The sequence below is a fragment of the Chrysemys picta genome, chromosome 1, assembly GCF_011386835.1.
Source record: "Chrysemys picta bellii isolate R12L10 chromosome 1, ASM1138683v2, whole genome shotgun sequence".
NCBI lineage: Eukaryota > Metazoa > Chordata > Testudines > Emydidae > Chrysemys > Chrysemys picta.
Genome location: NC_088791.1, coordinates 205,626,414 through 205,641,509, shown reverse-complemented (window position 1 = coordinate 205,641,509; position 15,096 = coordinate 205,626,414). Strand labels below are relative to the sequence as shown.

Below are 15,096 nucleotides of genomic sequence, written 5' to 3'. Positions count from 1 at the left end.
TGATGGGAATAAAAACCCTTGCCTCTGTGCTCCAGTGGAACCTCCTCCACCGTCCCCAGTGCTAGGAGTGATTGCACCTCCTGAATGAGAAGTTGCTCATGAGAAGGGTCCCTGAAGAGGGATGGGGAAGAGGGATGGGGAAGGGGAGTGGAAGAGCACAGAATTGGATGAAGTATCCCCTCTCTACCATGCAAAGGACCCAGCGGTCTGAAGTTATATGGAACCATGCATGGTAGAAAGGGGATAGTCGGGAGGAAAAGGTAAGGCGGGGTAGATCCAGTCTCTGGTCTGGTGCGCCATCCTCAACCACACCTTCAAAAGGCCAGTTTAGGGCCAGAGGGCAGTTTGGACTGGCCTTGATTAGCGGAGGGATGTTGCCTTCTCCTACTGCTCCAGTTCCTCCTCCTAGAATTGTCCTGGCGGTTCTGCTGCTGGAACATTTGAGGAGGTTGTGGGCGGAAGTGTCTGCTGTATGGCGGGGGTATGCAAGTCCAAGGATCTGAGGGTGGCTCGGGAATCTTTTAGGATGTGAAGCTGTTCGTCCATTTTCTCTGAAAACTGAGTCTCACCCTCAAACGGGAGGTCCTGAATTGTTTGTTGGACTTCGTAGGGTAACCCTGAGACTTGCAACCAGGCCCCCCACCGCATAGCCACCCCTGTCACCATGACTCTTGTGGCAGCATCTGCAGCATCTAAAGCTGCCTGCAATGAAGAGTGGGAGACTAATTTCCCTTCTTCCACCAAGGCGGTGAACTCTGACTAAGAGTCCGAAGGGACGAGCTCCGTGAACTTCGCCATTGAAGCACAGGTGTTATAAGAGTACCTGTTCACAATGGCCTGCTGGTTAGCAATATGGAGTTGCAAATAGGGTTATCAGACGTCCCGATTTTATCAGGACTGTCCCGATATTTGCTTGTTTGTCCCGCGTCCCGACCAATGTTAGGTCGGGACACTGGACAAACAAGCAAAGGCTCCGGAGCGGGCGGTAGCATCAGCAGCCCCGTTTGTTCCCCTGTGGGACCCGAGCAGGACAGGAGGGCTGGGGCTTGCTGCCCCCACTCCAGGGCCGCCTGTGGGATTGCACCAGCTGGGCAGGCAGCCCAGACACGACTGGCCAGGGGCTGGGCGCGCGCAGCGTGCGTGCTGGGTCGCCGCAGCAGGCCCGGGCTCGGGGGGTTCGCGGGCGCCAGAGCCACCAAGCGCCACATGCTTGGCCGCTTCCTCCCCCCGCGGCAGTGGGAGCTGCAGCAGTGGCTGCTCCTGAGTCCCGCTGCCCAGGTGGGGAGAACAGCCGCCGCTGCCTGGCCCCATGGGCCGCCCCCCTACTCTCCCTCCAGGTACTGCCCGAGTCCTGCCTGCACTTAGGGCGAGGCCAGACTCACACTTACCCCAGCCCCGTGCTCCCCTGTGTCTCCCGGGCCTCCCTCCAGCGCTTGCGGAGGGAGGAGGAATGGGGTGGGGGTTGTTTGTTTTTTTTGCTCTGCCAGCGTTTTTTTCCCCTCTGCCCCTCCGCCCCCCCTCCCTCCCACGTCCCGATATTTGACCAGGGTGATCTGGTCATCCTAGTTGCAAACCACCAGTGGAGTAGAGCTTTCTACCCACGAGGTCCAGGCATTTAGCATCCCTATTCTTTGGGGAAGGACCTTGGAAACCTTGTCTCTCCCGCTGGTTAGCCGCATCGACCACTAGCGAGTCCGGAGGCGGATGAGAGTAGAGATGCTCAAAGCCTCTGGAGGGGATGAAATACCGTCACTTATTACGTTTGGCAGTGGGTGGCAGGGATGCCGGCATCTGCCACAGGGTCTTAGTGGTGTCCACCACCATCTTTATGAGGGGTAACGCTATCTGTGAAGGCCCTGAGGGTGCTAGGATGTTCACCATGGGATCCATGTCCTTTACCACCTCCTTGGCCTTGATGCCCAGACCTTGGGCAGCCCTGCGGAGCAACTGCTGTAGAACTCTGTCCTCTAACGCTGGAGCTATGGACGTCCCTGCCAACGCTTCGTCCGGCAATGAGGAGGAGGAAGTGTGTGCTGGTAGTGGAAGCTCCCTACCATGTGCCCCAGAGGGGTCATGTGACTCCTGGGGCAGCAATGGAGGAGGTGGTGCCGATGTAGCAAATGTCGGTGTCAGCATCAGTCTCACCGGAGGGAGCTGCATTGGCACACTCACAGGAACCGCTGGGGTCAGGGGGCCCGGTGCCGACATTGGCACCAGGGCCGTAGGTGCCTGCATCGAGGTCAACGTCAACCACGGTGCAGGCATGGGAGACGGGTGCTGAAGTCGGAGCCGAGCACAGTGCCGGAGTCAATGATGGGGCCGGAGGCAAATGCGTCAGGACCATAAGCGCCAGGGGCGGATGTACGGCGGAAGGCGGCACGAAAGTGGCGGAGGCCACTGAAGATGTCACTCAGCGTGGGCCCTGAGGTCCTCCCTGGCCCTGGTGATAAGCCCAGGGAGTCCTGCAGGGCCACTGAGGCGGCCACGCCTGATGCTCCCTTCTGTCTCTGCCTGACCTCGCTCTACAGCTTCTGCTCCTACTTGAGCGATAGGAGTCAGGCTCTGACTCTAAGGTCTCAGACACTGAAGACCACTGAGGAGCCGATTCTCGGTGCCTCAAACGTCAAGAGCTCGGGGAGCGGGAAGGTTCTCTGTCGGAGCGTGTAGGCGCCGATGGAGAAGGCAAAGGGGAGCGCCTCGACATCATAACCGGCTTTCCCTTAGAGTGCACCGGAGGACGGGGCTCCGTCGGCGCTACGGGTTTCTCCCTGGCAGGCGAGGACGGTGCCGTGAGGTGGAGGAGATCTCTGGCAGCCTGGTACGCTTTCGGCGGGGACAGGAGTTGGAGCTGCTGCATAGGCTCTGGTGATCAAGCTGGGGCCGGACTTGACTGCCTCACCTGGATAGGAGTCGACACGGCCCTGGAAGAAGATGCTGAGGAGTGGCCCACCTGGGGTCGCACATCTCGAGGCTTAGCCAGAGGAGAACGGTCATCCGGCTTTTTCTTCTATTGAGGCACCGGTGGGTGGGAGTGGTGCCTACTATCAGATGAGCCCCATGAGGAGAGTCCCTGGAGGAGTCCTTCCTCAGCGCCGAAGACGCCAGGGCGCTCCGCGTCGAGGACGACATCGTAAGTGTCAGATCTCTTGAGCCTGGGTTGGAGTGGGGGCATAAGGCTGCCTCCATGAGGATCACCTTCAGCTGCTGTTCCCTTTCTTTAAGTATTCTCAGGCGGAACTTGCGGCAGATTTTACAACGATCTTGCTGATGGGTCTCCCCCAGACATCAAAAACACAATGAGTGCGGGTCACTCTTTGGCATGCGCTTAGCACAAGCCATGCAGTTCTTAAAGCCTGGGAACCATGGCATGTGACGGCGCCGGGGCTAGAGTGGGGGGAAGGGGGAGACCCCCAACTACTATACTAAACTATTAACTGGAGTACTACTAGGAACTATCTAACTATATACACAGAATAGAAGAGAAAACTTGCTGAGCAAGAGCCAAGGGAAGTTCCAGCCACCATCACTGGCGGTAGGAAGAAACTGAAGGGGTTGTGGTCGGCAAGACTATATATTAAGCGCCATGAAGGCATGACTCCAGGGGACGCCCAAGCCAACCCGATGGATGCTGCTAAGGGAAAACTCTTCCAGCCATCGTGCATGTACACACGCACAAACCTGATTGGAATCGACATGAACAAGCACTCGAAGAACTTCTTTTCCATTTAAGACTATAGCACACTATCATGTGTATTATTTTCTAGAATTGGACAGTACATTTTGTACTTCTAATGAAAGACTTTATTCTAGCCCATCTAAAGGCTTATTTCCCATGCAATCAATTGAAGGGACTGAAGGTTCAGATGGTAGACTTTCCCTGTTTGTTGTGTCAACAAATCCAGTGTCAGCAGTAAAGGTTCCACTAATCTTTCTGATATATGTATCAAATCCAGATACCACTGGTGTCTGGGCCAGGCCGGTGCTATTAAAATCATCCTGACTTTGTCCTGTCTTATCTTATCATTCTTTGAATGAGTGAAAATGGGGGGAAAGCATATATTAAACCCTGACCCAAGTATATTAGAAAAGCATCCGATATTGATTCTTTGTCTCTACCTGCCCTGGAACAATATCTCTCACATTTCCTGCTGTTGCTGGATGCAAGCAGGTCTATTATTGGGTTCCACTATAAATTAAAGAAGTGATTCACTACTTTGTCCTTCAAGGACCATTAGTGCATCTGACCCGATGACCTACTCATATGACCTGCAAGGGTGTTCTATTCCCCTGCTATGTGAATTGTTACTGGATTAATACTGTGTTCTATCCAGTACTCCTAAAGACTCTTGGCCTCCCTACATAATTTCACAGAGTGAGTCCTCCCTTGCTTGTTTAGATAATATAATCATGCCTTATTGTCTGTTACTACCTGAACTAGTTTGTTTTTGAGCTGAGGTAGAAAAGACCTTAGAGCTAGTCTGATTACTCTCAGTACTAAAATATTGATGTGTATATTCCTTTCCTTTGATGACCAATGATCTCTGACCAACAATTCATTGTTCATATGGGCTCCCCATCCTAGGGTACATGTATGCATGGTCGGAATTACTGATGTTTTAGCAGGATTGAAAAGTGTACCCTCTAACCGGTCCCCAAACTGTGGATAAACGTCTAAGTGGACTGGCTTAAACTCCGTGTCCTCATGTCAAATCTGATGTCTTGGAGGAACTGTAGAGAACAAAGAAGATAAAACTTTCCATTTATTATTGTGTGTTTTAAATTTCTTTATGGGTTATAATTACACCTCTACCCCGATATAACATGACCTGATATAACACGAATTTGGATATAACGCAGTAAAGCAGCACTCCGGGGGGGACGGGGGGGGGGAGGAAGGGGCAGCGCACTCCGGTGGATCAAAGCAAGTTCGATATAATGAGGTTTCACCTATAACGCAGTAAGATTTTTTGGTTCCCGAGGACAATGTTATATCGGGGTAGAGGTGTATGTTGAGACTGGAAATGATACGCCTGTCTCTGATAATCATAATGAAGTAAAAGATGAAGGAGGGTAACACCTCTGATACTTGTGTAATGCAACTGAATGTGGCGTCTTCCCTGTATTAAAGAAACCTAAAAATCTAGCAGTAGATCTTACATTTTTCATCTTCTCTAGTACTTCATAAGTCTGAATACTAAACAGACTTTCTCCTTCAAATGGAAGGTCCTCAAGCCTCATGTTTGTCTCATGAGGGAGTCACATTGATCTTAACCATGCGTGTCTCCTTACTGAAACAACCAAAGTGATTTGCTGAAGTATCTGAGGAGTCAAAAGTCATTCTCAACTGTTGCACAGTAACATTCAATCCTTCATTCAAAATAGCACTTGATAAATTTTCCATTTCCTCTGTGCATTAAGGAGAAAGGACATTTTGCTCCAGAGATGGTATTGGTACCTAGCCATGACAGCTTCATAGTTGGATTTGCCCATTTAAAAATGTAGCTGAAGAAAATATTTTTCTTCCTAACACATCTAGCCTCTTCCCCTCCTTAGATGATGGAGTAGAGTGAGTTTGGGCACCTTTTGATCTGTGAAGTGTTGCTTTGACCACCAATGACTTAGGAGGCAGATGAGTATGAAACACAGCAAGTCCTTATATATTTATATAATTTGTCTTCCTTCTTACATAGATGCTGCCTTTGCTGGCTGAACAATCCCTCTAACAAGGGAAGAATGACTTATTGACTAGCTGCTGCCATGAAAATATCAAAGATAGGATGTGATGATTTCTCCACAAAAACAGAAGGAATATCTAACACCTTCCACATTTGAGATAGTAACTCATGAAAGGCTAATGCCTCTTCGGATGGTGATGATACTGAGACTTTCCCCTCGTTTTCATCTGGAGAAAGCACATCTCTTAATTCTGAATTGGACTCTGCCAGTTCTAGTTCTTCCTTGCTGGATAATATTTCACTTATTTCCATAGGTGTCTTGTTCTGAGTAAGCGTCATTGGCTGGTCCCTATCCATTGGATCTGACAATTGAATGTCCTCCTGATACTGTCTTGCTGAAGGTCTGTCCCCACAGATTGATCCTTCTTGATAAGGTGCCAGAAATGGCCACTGGGACCTCCTTACCCCAGGAGTGACATGCCACTCAGGCAAAAACTCCACTAATGGATCTGGCTGGAAATATCGTTGTGCCTGCGGATCCAGCAGGGCTGCTTTGAACTGATTATAAAACATTTTTCCTGGTTCTAATCTGTAATCCACATCCCTCTTCTGGTCCCAATCCATTTGCAGCTCAGATGGGACTAGAGACAATAACCTTCTTGAAAAGGAGAAAGGAGAGAAGTTCCTCTCTGGGACCCAAAGGGGTCTTTGGAAGACGCAGCAGCAGAGAGCCCCTGACCCTTTCCTGTTCTTTGCTGACACTTGGAGAAGCAGTCAGCCTGATTGGTTGTAATAACACACCTGACATGTTCTGAGATGTAGTACCTGGCTCAGCTGTCTACAGAGCCATAGATGGATCCACCTGATGAACTACTGCTTTAACAGTAACCCTATTTGGAACCATATTAGTGAATGAACTCTCATCATTTCTCTTAATTGGATGCTTAGATCTCATCCTCAGGACAGGCACCTCCAGATCTGATATTGTTGAATCCACAGAGGAATGGCTCCTACCTCTATGTTGAGAATCAGAGACTGGCTCTATAATGAGATTCCGTCCCTGTAGGTCCTTCTCTCTTGGATTGGCTCTATGTAATGAGGCCAACACTGAGGATGGCTGCACATTTTTCCTTGGTACCGCAACCATGTTTTTCTGAAATGGGACATCTCTGGAAACAGAGTCTGTCAAAAGCAACAAAGAGTCCTGTGGCACCTTATAGACTAACAGATGTATGGGAGCATAAGCTTTCATGGGTGAATACCCACTTCATCAGATGCATGTAATGGAAATTTCCAGAGGCAGGTATAAATATGCAGGCCAGAATCAGTCTGGGGATAACGAGGTTAGTTCAATCACGGAGGATGAGGCCCTCTTCAGCAGTTGAGATGTGAACACGAAGGGAGGAGAAACTGCTTGTTTCTGATCCTGACCTTTTCTTCTTTTTCAGATCCTTAGCTCTCTCGCATCCTGCACCTGACATAGGAGCTGAATCTCACTTCTTCCTGGATGAAGAGTCTTCAGGTGGAGGCATTGACAAAGCCAGACTCTGAGAATGGACCGCCATTGTCAGTGCATCCTGAAATCAAATTGCCTGCAGCCTGTTTTGTCTCACTGTCTTTGCCCTTGTGGCAAACGCTGAGCAGATCGGACAGTTAGAGGGAGAATGCCCTTCCCTCAAACATGCTAAGCATCTAGCATGTGCATCTGATGCTGGGAATATCACTGGACACGAGACATATCTTTTGAATCCAGGCTTCTTAGTCTTCTGATCCATCATGTTATCCCTTTAACTATCTCTAAATAAAGCTATGTAACCCTATGTACTTATGTAAGCGATACAAGCTAGCTATCTGCTACTGATCCAAAAGTCTCAGATAGCAACAATCTAAATGTCCAGCAGGTCCTGATTGAAGTAACTGAGGCAGTGGAGCACCACACTACGTTTAAACCCTAGTCCTACAACGTCTGGAGTTTGGTGGGGTGGAGTGGACAAGGGAGGCACATGGATGTTCCAACAGCCACTGCTAGTATATTTTACCATTCAGGCTGTAACGGTCAGGACACCCCATGAACGGAAATATGCAGAGGACATTCAAAGAAAGAATACTGGGAGTATTTTAAAGAGGCCTGACTCTACTTCTATGATGTTTAACTTCTTTGTCCACGATATAACTATCCAGATCTGTTTCTCTAAACTATCAGCATTAGCAAATAAGGCTGATTAGTCCAAAATATACCAAAACATTCTGTATGAGTGCTACATTCTGTCAACACTGAGGAAATTGTCCTTTTACATATCAGTTATCTATGTGGAGAACTGCATGAGTTCCTACAGCTGCGATGCAGAGGACATTATTAAGGTAAAAACCTGCAAGGATGTTTCTTCCAATTTTGTTCATATGAGATGATCCAATGACTGAAGTGATCCCAAATTAAGGTGGTCCAAAGATTGAGACAGCCCAATATTCTCAACCATACCAGATTTGAACTGATCTAACAAAACTATAGAGAATATCTAAACTTGCTGACTTTAAATATTCATAATTTTTAAATTACTACACTAGTTTTCTTCAAACTTTGCTCATCCTTAACTGGACAACACCATCTCTGAGTTGTTGTTCAAATAAAAATAATATTTTACATTTAACATTAGTGTCTTTCATCTGAGACTATCTCAAAGTACTTTACAAAATCATGTAGCCTCACAACTGCCATGTTGGCAGGTAAGCATTATGATTCTTTTTTTAAAGGGGGAGAGACACAGGAACATTTAGGTTAATTGATTTGCTCACGATTTCACAGGAAGTCTAAGGCAAGGCCAGAAACAGACAGTACTGGCCACTGTCATGCCATGAAAACAACAAGGAGTCTGGTGGCACCTTAAAGACTAACAGATTTATTTGGGCATAAGCTTTCGTGGGTAAAAACCTCACTTCTTCAGATTCATAGAGTGAAAGTTACAGATGCAGGCATTATATACTGACACATGGAGAGCAGGGAGTTACTTCGCAAGTGGAGAACCAGTGTTGACAGGGCTAATTCAATCAGGGTGGATGTAGTCCACTCCCAATAATAGATGAGGAGGTGTCAATTCCAGGAGAGGAAAAGCTGCTTCTGTAATGAGCCAGCCACTCCCAGTCCCTATTCAAGCCCAGATTAATGGTGTTAAATTTGCAAATGAATTTTAGTTCTGCTGTTTCTCTTTGAAGTCTGTTTCTGAAGTTTTTTTTTGTTCAATGATAGTGACTTTTAAATCTGTAATAGAATGACCAGAGAGATTGAAGTGTTCACTTACTGGCTTATGTATGTTACCATTCCTGATGTCCGATTTGTGTCCATTTATTCTTTTGCGGAGGGACTGTCCGGTTTGGCCAATGTACATGGCAGAGGGGCATTGCTGGCACATGATGGTATATATAACATTAGTTGATGTGCAGGTGAATGAGCCCTTGATGGTGTGGCTGATGTGGTTGGGTCCTCTGAGGGTGTCGCCAGAGTAGATATGGGGACAGAGTAGGCAATGAGGTTTGCTACAGGGATTGGTTCCTGGGCTGGTGTTTCTGTGGTGTGGTGTGTAGTTGCTGGTGAGTATTTGCTTCAGATTGGGGGGGTTGTCTGTAAGCGAGGACTGGCCTGCCTCCCAAGGTCTGTGAGAGTGAGGGATCATTTTCCAGGACAGGTTGTAGATCGTGGATAATGCGCTGGAGAGGTTTTAGCTGGGGGCTGTATGTGATGGCCAGTGGTGTTCTGTTATTGTCCTTGTTGGGCCTGTCCTGTAATAGGTGATTTCTGGGTACCCGTCTTGCTCTGTCAATCTGTTTCCTTGTCATGCCATGATGCATAATTCTAAAGTGTTGTCTGAAGTATCAGATTATAGTTAACAAAACCAAGCAAAGGGGTCATAAAAGTGGTCTAGTAGTAGTGCAATGTGCTCCCTTGTACAATGTGCAGAACTTGAAATTCTAGGGGGTCAATGTGCCCATACTCTAAGGAGAAGAGAACATCTAACACTGCTTTCCAACAACCACCCTTTGCCATTAAAAAATATACAATTTATAAACTCTAAGGGGGGGTCTCAGCTATCTGTGCTAAAGAGAGGGCTGCCACGAGGAAGGCTGAGTACAAAAGGGGAAAATGGGACAAAACAGAATATTCATGTCTCTGAAGATTCCCTGGGTGAAAAAATAGCAGCAAGATGATTATAGCAAATGCTCAAAAACTGTACTTAAAAGAAAGAAAAAGAGGTAGATATTGTAACTCAAAATCCACGTCAAAGTTCAGTGCTTATACTGTATTTGGACTGAATGCTCTTAAAGTTATATAACTTAATTTTGAATGGATCTTTCCTAAACAATGTATTATGGGTACTGGTGACCCTTAAGCCTCAGGTATTGAATTAGGCTGAAAGCATAGAGGATATTTTTAAACTGCCTGGACTGATCACATGCAAATCTGCTGGAATCAGATGTCAAGATAATTAATTCTAATCCATTTCTGTGCTAAAGATCTGAACATAATACATATGTAACTTCCAGAGTTCTTCCAAAATCTATTTATATAGCAAGCTAATAATATAATGAATCAAGATTATGCTACTTGGCTACAAGTTCAAATACTGATTTGTGAAATGATTAGTAGCAGAACACATCCAGCTTTTGCTTATTTTATGATGAAATCTGAATATACTCCAGATAATAAAGTGACTAAAATAAACTAACTCTTCATCTTATTTGTTCAGCTTGAGGTAATATGATACCTAAAATACAGAGCAATTCAAGAAGTAATGCTGATTTTTTTAAAACTTGAATTTATAGTATTTTGATCCTAACTGGGTTTTTTACTGTAATACATTAATAAAACAAAACCCACATTAAAATAATTTTACAGTTTTTTTGGCAGGAGGCAGCAAAGTCAAGAAAATTCACAGTTAAGGTTGAATTTTTACTCTCAGCCTAATTTCTCAAGTCTGGTTTTCGTGTAAATTAGGGTAGCTTAGTGCGGCTCTGATGATGCACGCTGCCCCAAAAGCCACTTTAAATGGTCACCTGTAGATTCCCCTGATGAATGGGAAATCCTAGGGTGGCAAAGAGATGCCATAGCAGCTCTTACACCCCCCATTCTCCCACTCATCAGAGGGGGGTGTGGCCAAGACTCTTCTGCCAAATTGGTCCTCAACTATTGGAAGATAGCTACCTTAATTTTATACTATCAGGCTGCTCTAATTTACTCTGAGGACCAGAATGGCACCAGGATCAGAGAAGTGCAAAGTTGGCTTTAAAGCACTTTGAAGGCCCACTCCTGAGCTGCACAGAGAGTTCCTTGGCCACAGCACTATTTCAGGGTCTTTGAATCATTTAACACTATTTGTAGCAATGTCAACTGATAAGAGGAATCACGTTTATATTAGAATATTAGTCTTAACTGTGAATTTCATTGTTTTATGTATTCTTTATGTAATGCTTCCACCATAAGCACTCCACCCATTGTCCCTGGGCATCTACATTGTCTTCTGGGAAGCAGTGCTCAGACTATAGGCAAGAGATAATAGACCACTGAAATCCTGTAGGATTCTCCCAAAGGAAAAGTTTCCTACTAGATTTAAGAACACAGTGTGCCTTCACTTGGTGGAAGAGAATTCACACTTTGAATGCAAGGCTTTAGTCCTTTCATGACACTTATTGGATAACTCCTGGTTTCCCTGTTTACAGTGATGGAAACTACGCTTGCAGTCTAAAGTGTGAGAAAAAATACAAAATCAGATGGTGAAAACAAAGCAGATGGGTAGTTAACCCTGAATGGTTTAATGAGGGATAAGAAAACTAAAAACAAAAAGCTGGATAAACAAATTTAATGCAAAATACCCTATAAAAGCTACATTTCTTCTCCCATCATTTTCTTTCCCCATTCTAACTCCTACAATCTTCTCAAGCTTCTGTCTTGATTACATAGGTGCTGGAGGTGCAGCAGCACCCCCTGACTTGAAGTGGTTTCCATCATATACAGGGTTTATAGTTTGGTTCAATGGCTCTCAGCATCCCCACTATACAAATTGTTCCAGCACCACTGCTTGATTGTTCCATTTGCCTCCAACACCACCTGACTTCATGCCTTCCCAAATCAATGTTTGCCAAGCTCGCTCTCTCTGCTCCTTCACAAAACTACTCCACAAAGTGCTCCACAAATGTCCACACTGTGCTCATTTTCTGATCATATTGCAGTGTTTTACATCTCTTGCCTTTAGGCTGTAAACCTCTCTAGGACAGATGCATGTATTTATATGGCACATTTAACCCTTTGTACAATTCTGCATATTCTTAATACACTACATAATTAACAACTTGTTTCATCAATAAAATTTGAAGGGACACGTCTACTATGTCCCTATTGCATGAAGGCAAAAGGATCTTATCAGGTTTTTTTTTTTTTTTTTAAGTACTTACAGGTTTCCTTGGGTCAGTCTCTATTGAAAAATTTCCAGGATTGCTGTTGACAATTTCCAGTTCCAGGGTTTCATACGTAGGATTAAGCAGAGGGATATACATACGGACCCATCTTAAAGAAAAATAAAATCTGAGTAAGGTATTATAAATTACTAAGCTTGTTCCATTATTGCCTAATGTTAAAACTTTTATGGCTTTTGCTGATTTGAAAAACAAGAATTAAGTTTCAATGTGTGTAACAGTAGTAACAAGTACTTAATAGTATTAAGAATAGTGATAAAATATATTAACTTTATGCTCTGCAATACCTGCTTGTCATTACATTAAGTAACCACCACTTCAGTTTTACTTCTGTACTCTATTCTCTCTTTGATTTATGAACTCACTCTCTAGGACTAGGACTAATTTTAGTGTCACTCATTTTAGCCATGTGGCTATTTCACAACTTTCAAAGCCACCAGAAAGATTTGATAGCAGAAAGTAAAATGATTACATTTATACCTTACCACACATTTATAGTCCATAGATAGACTGCAGTGTCTGACCTCAAAGAAAATAACTGCATAGAAATTAATAATAATCAGATAAATAATAATACCTGCATTTCCTTTTCCTCTAAATAATGCTAAAAAGAAGCTAGTAATTAAATGATATCTCCAATAGCTTTTGATTTACTGCCACGAAGCAGTAATTCTTGTTCATCTTGTAACCTTGAACATTCAAACAAGACTCCTGTACTATGGCCGCCCATTTAAAAGCAGGTTCTCCCACTCCCTCCTATTCACTCCCCTCACTGCTCCCACACGAACTGAAAGACAATGTCACTTTACACAACAGTGACACTGCTCATTACAATATAATGACTAATCATTATATTTAAAATGTAGAGTATGGATTTTAATGAGTACAGTGACAGTCAGAGCAAAACTTGCATTACAGGGGTTGTGGAAGTGGTGGGCTTTAAATCAGCCAGCACTATACCTTGCAATCTGCATTTTTTTCTTATCCACTTATAAGCAAATACATGGAGATAAGATGCGTTCTGTAGGATATGTTATTTTCAAAGGAAGACATTACTAGCTATTCCAAGATTCCTATTATTCTGACCATACTACTATAATATAATAATCCCCATTTATGGGGACGTTGACCATAAATCACATGCTGGTTATAATGACAAGGGACATATAAAATAGATTCAAGGTGGATCAGTGGAAGTGGTAATTAAGGAAAAGTTTGAAAAATTTGATGCACACTTTGGTTTTGCATTCATTCAGGTCCTCAAATACAAAGATACCCATCTATCCAAAGCTATGACAGGTCAACTGCCTGATTGCTCCATATATTTTTCCCTTGGTAGAGCAAGTTAATCACATCCAAACTACAAGATTTTTTTTGTAAAAAGCAATAGCTCATAAATGGAAAGGCATTTGAATCAAATTTTATGATTGTCCCAATCCTGCAACTTCCTCAGTGTTGTAGACGCCACCCCCTTGTATGTTAATAACGTGTTGATTTCAGTGGGGCTCCATACAGGTCTAGCACTCCACCTGGGTACAGGAGGTTACATTGTTAGGACCTAAACCCCCAACAGCTGAAAAGCAGTTCTCTCATGCCTAACACTTACCAAGAACTCTACTAGGGGATTTCTCAGTCTCAGGGATAATCAAGAATAAATGGGAGACTTAGATATTCCCTCAGACTACTGCTTTTCAATAGAGTAGTGTTACCATGAGACAGAAGACACAAACTCTTTGATTTCCTCAAAATGAAAATGGATATATATACACATATACACACACACAGACAGATAGATAGACAGATAGATTAGATAAGGAACAGACTGATGAGGGGAACAACATTTTATGAGACAATCCAAAACATTCCAAAGAAGCCAATTAAAAAAAACCAACAGTTTTATGAAAGAAAAAGTGTTATTTTCCAAACTGTCTCCACAATTTCAAAAGGGATGTAACACTGATCTCTACTTTTTGTAACAAAGAAACTATTTGGGGGACAGACAAACAGTACAGTGTACCAAAATACCCATTGCAAATATTACAAAGCAGGTGTGTATTTAAAATAGAATGGTACATCAATACATAATGATCAGCTTCATTTACAACTTCATAGTGTGTAGTTTAAAATATATGGGCAACTGCTATTTGAAATATTTCAATAACGTTTATTAGAATGTATTTTATTTTATAAATAAATCTACCTCAAATTTCAGTGGCAACACAAAATATGCATGATTTTCATTTACATTTAAACAATAAATACAATAGCTAATTGAATTAAGGGTGTCTGGAATATTCTTTCACATTAATGGCTGTAACTTGCACAGGTGCTATGACAGTTTTATAAACAGCTTCAAGATGTGTGCGTTTGCACTTGTAAAGGGGCTCAATGTAAAAAGGCATTTTATAATTGCTATTTAAAATAAAAATGATCATGTCCATTTAACTAATTGAGATACTTAAATTTTAACAAGAGTTAATTGCTTTAGCTTTTGATCTATTTTTAATTTATCTAATTTTTCTCTATAGCCATTATAAAATATTTATTATGCATCCTGGAGCTTTAAAAATATTATTATAGTATCTTTTTTCCTGCCTAAAAAGAATTCCTTCCTAGTAGATCAATGAGAAAAATGATGCTTTTTAATTAGGGCTGTCAAATGATTAAAAAAAGTAATCGAAATTAATCGGGGGACTTAAAAATATAGTGGTGATTAATCGCGGTTTTATTCATACTGTTAAATAAGAACAGAATACCTATTTAAATTTATTATAAATATTTTGGTTGTTTTTCTACATTTTCAAATAGCTTGATTTCAATTATAGCACAGAAGACGAAGTGTACAGTGCTCACTTTATATTATTATTTTTATTACAAATATTTGCACTGTAAAAAAGATAAAAATCTACAAGTTGAAGCATGAAGGGGCATACGAACGCTTAGCATATCTGGCACGTAA

At 43.4% G+C, this 15,096-nt stretch overlaps 1 protein-coding gene across 1 annotated transcript in view; it reads right to left on the bottom strand.

Moving 5' to 3' along the window:
• The window catches only part of LOC135978161 (cilia- and flagella-associated protein 47-like), a 387,250-nt gene that overhangs the window by 191,035 nt on the left and 181,119 nt on the right, over positions 1-15,096 (bottom strand). The window contains exon 13 of the mRNA XM_065579202.1: positions 12,117-12,228. Coding sequence (XP_065435274.1) covers positions 12,117-12,228 — 112 coding nt within the window. The remainder of the gene's footprint in view (positions 1-12,116; positions 12,229-15,096) is intronic.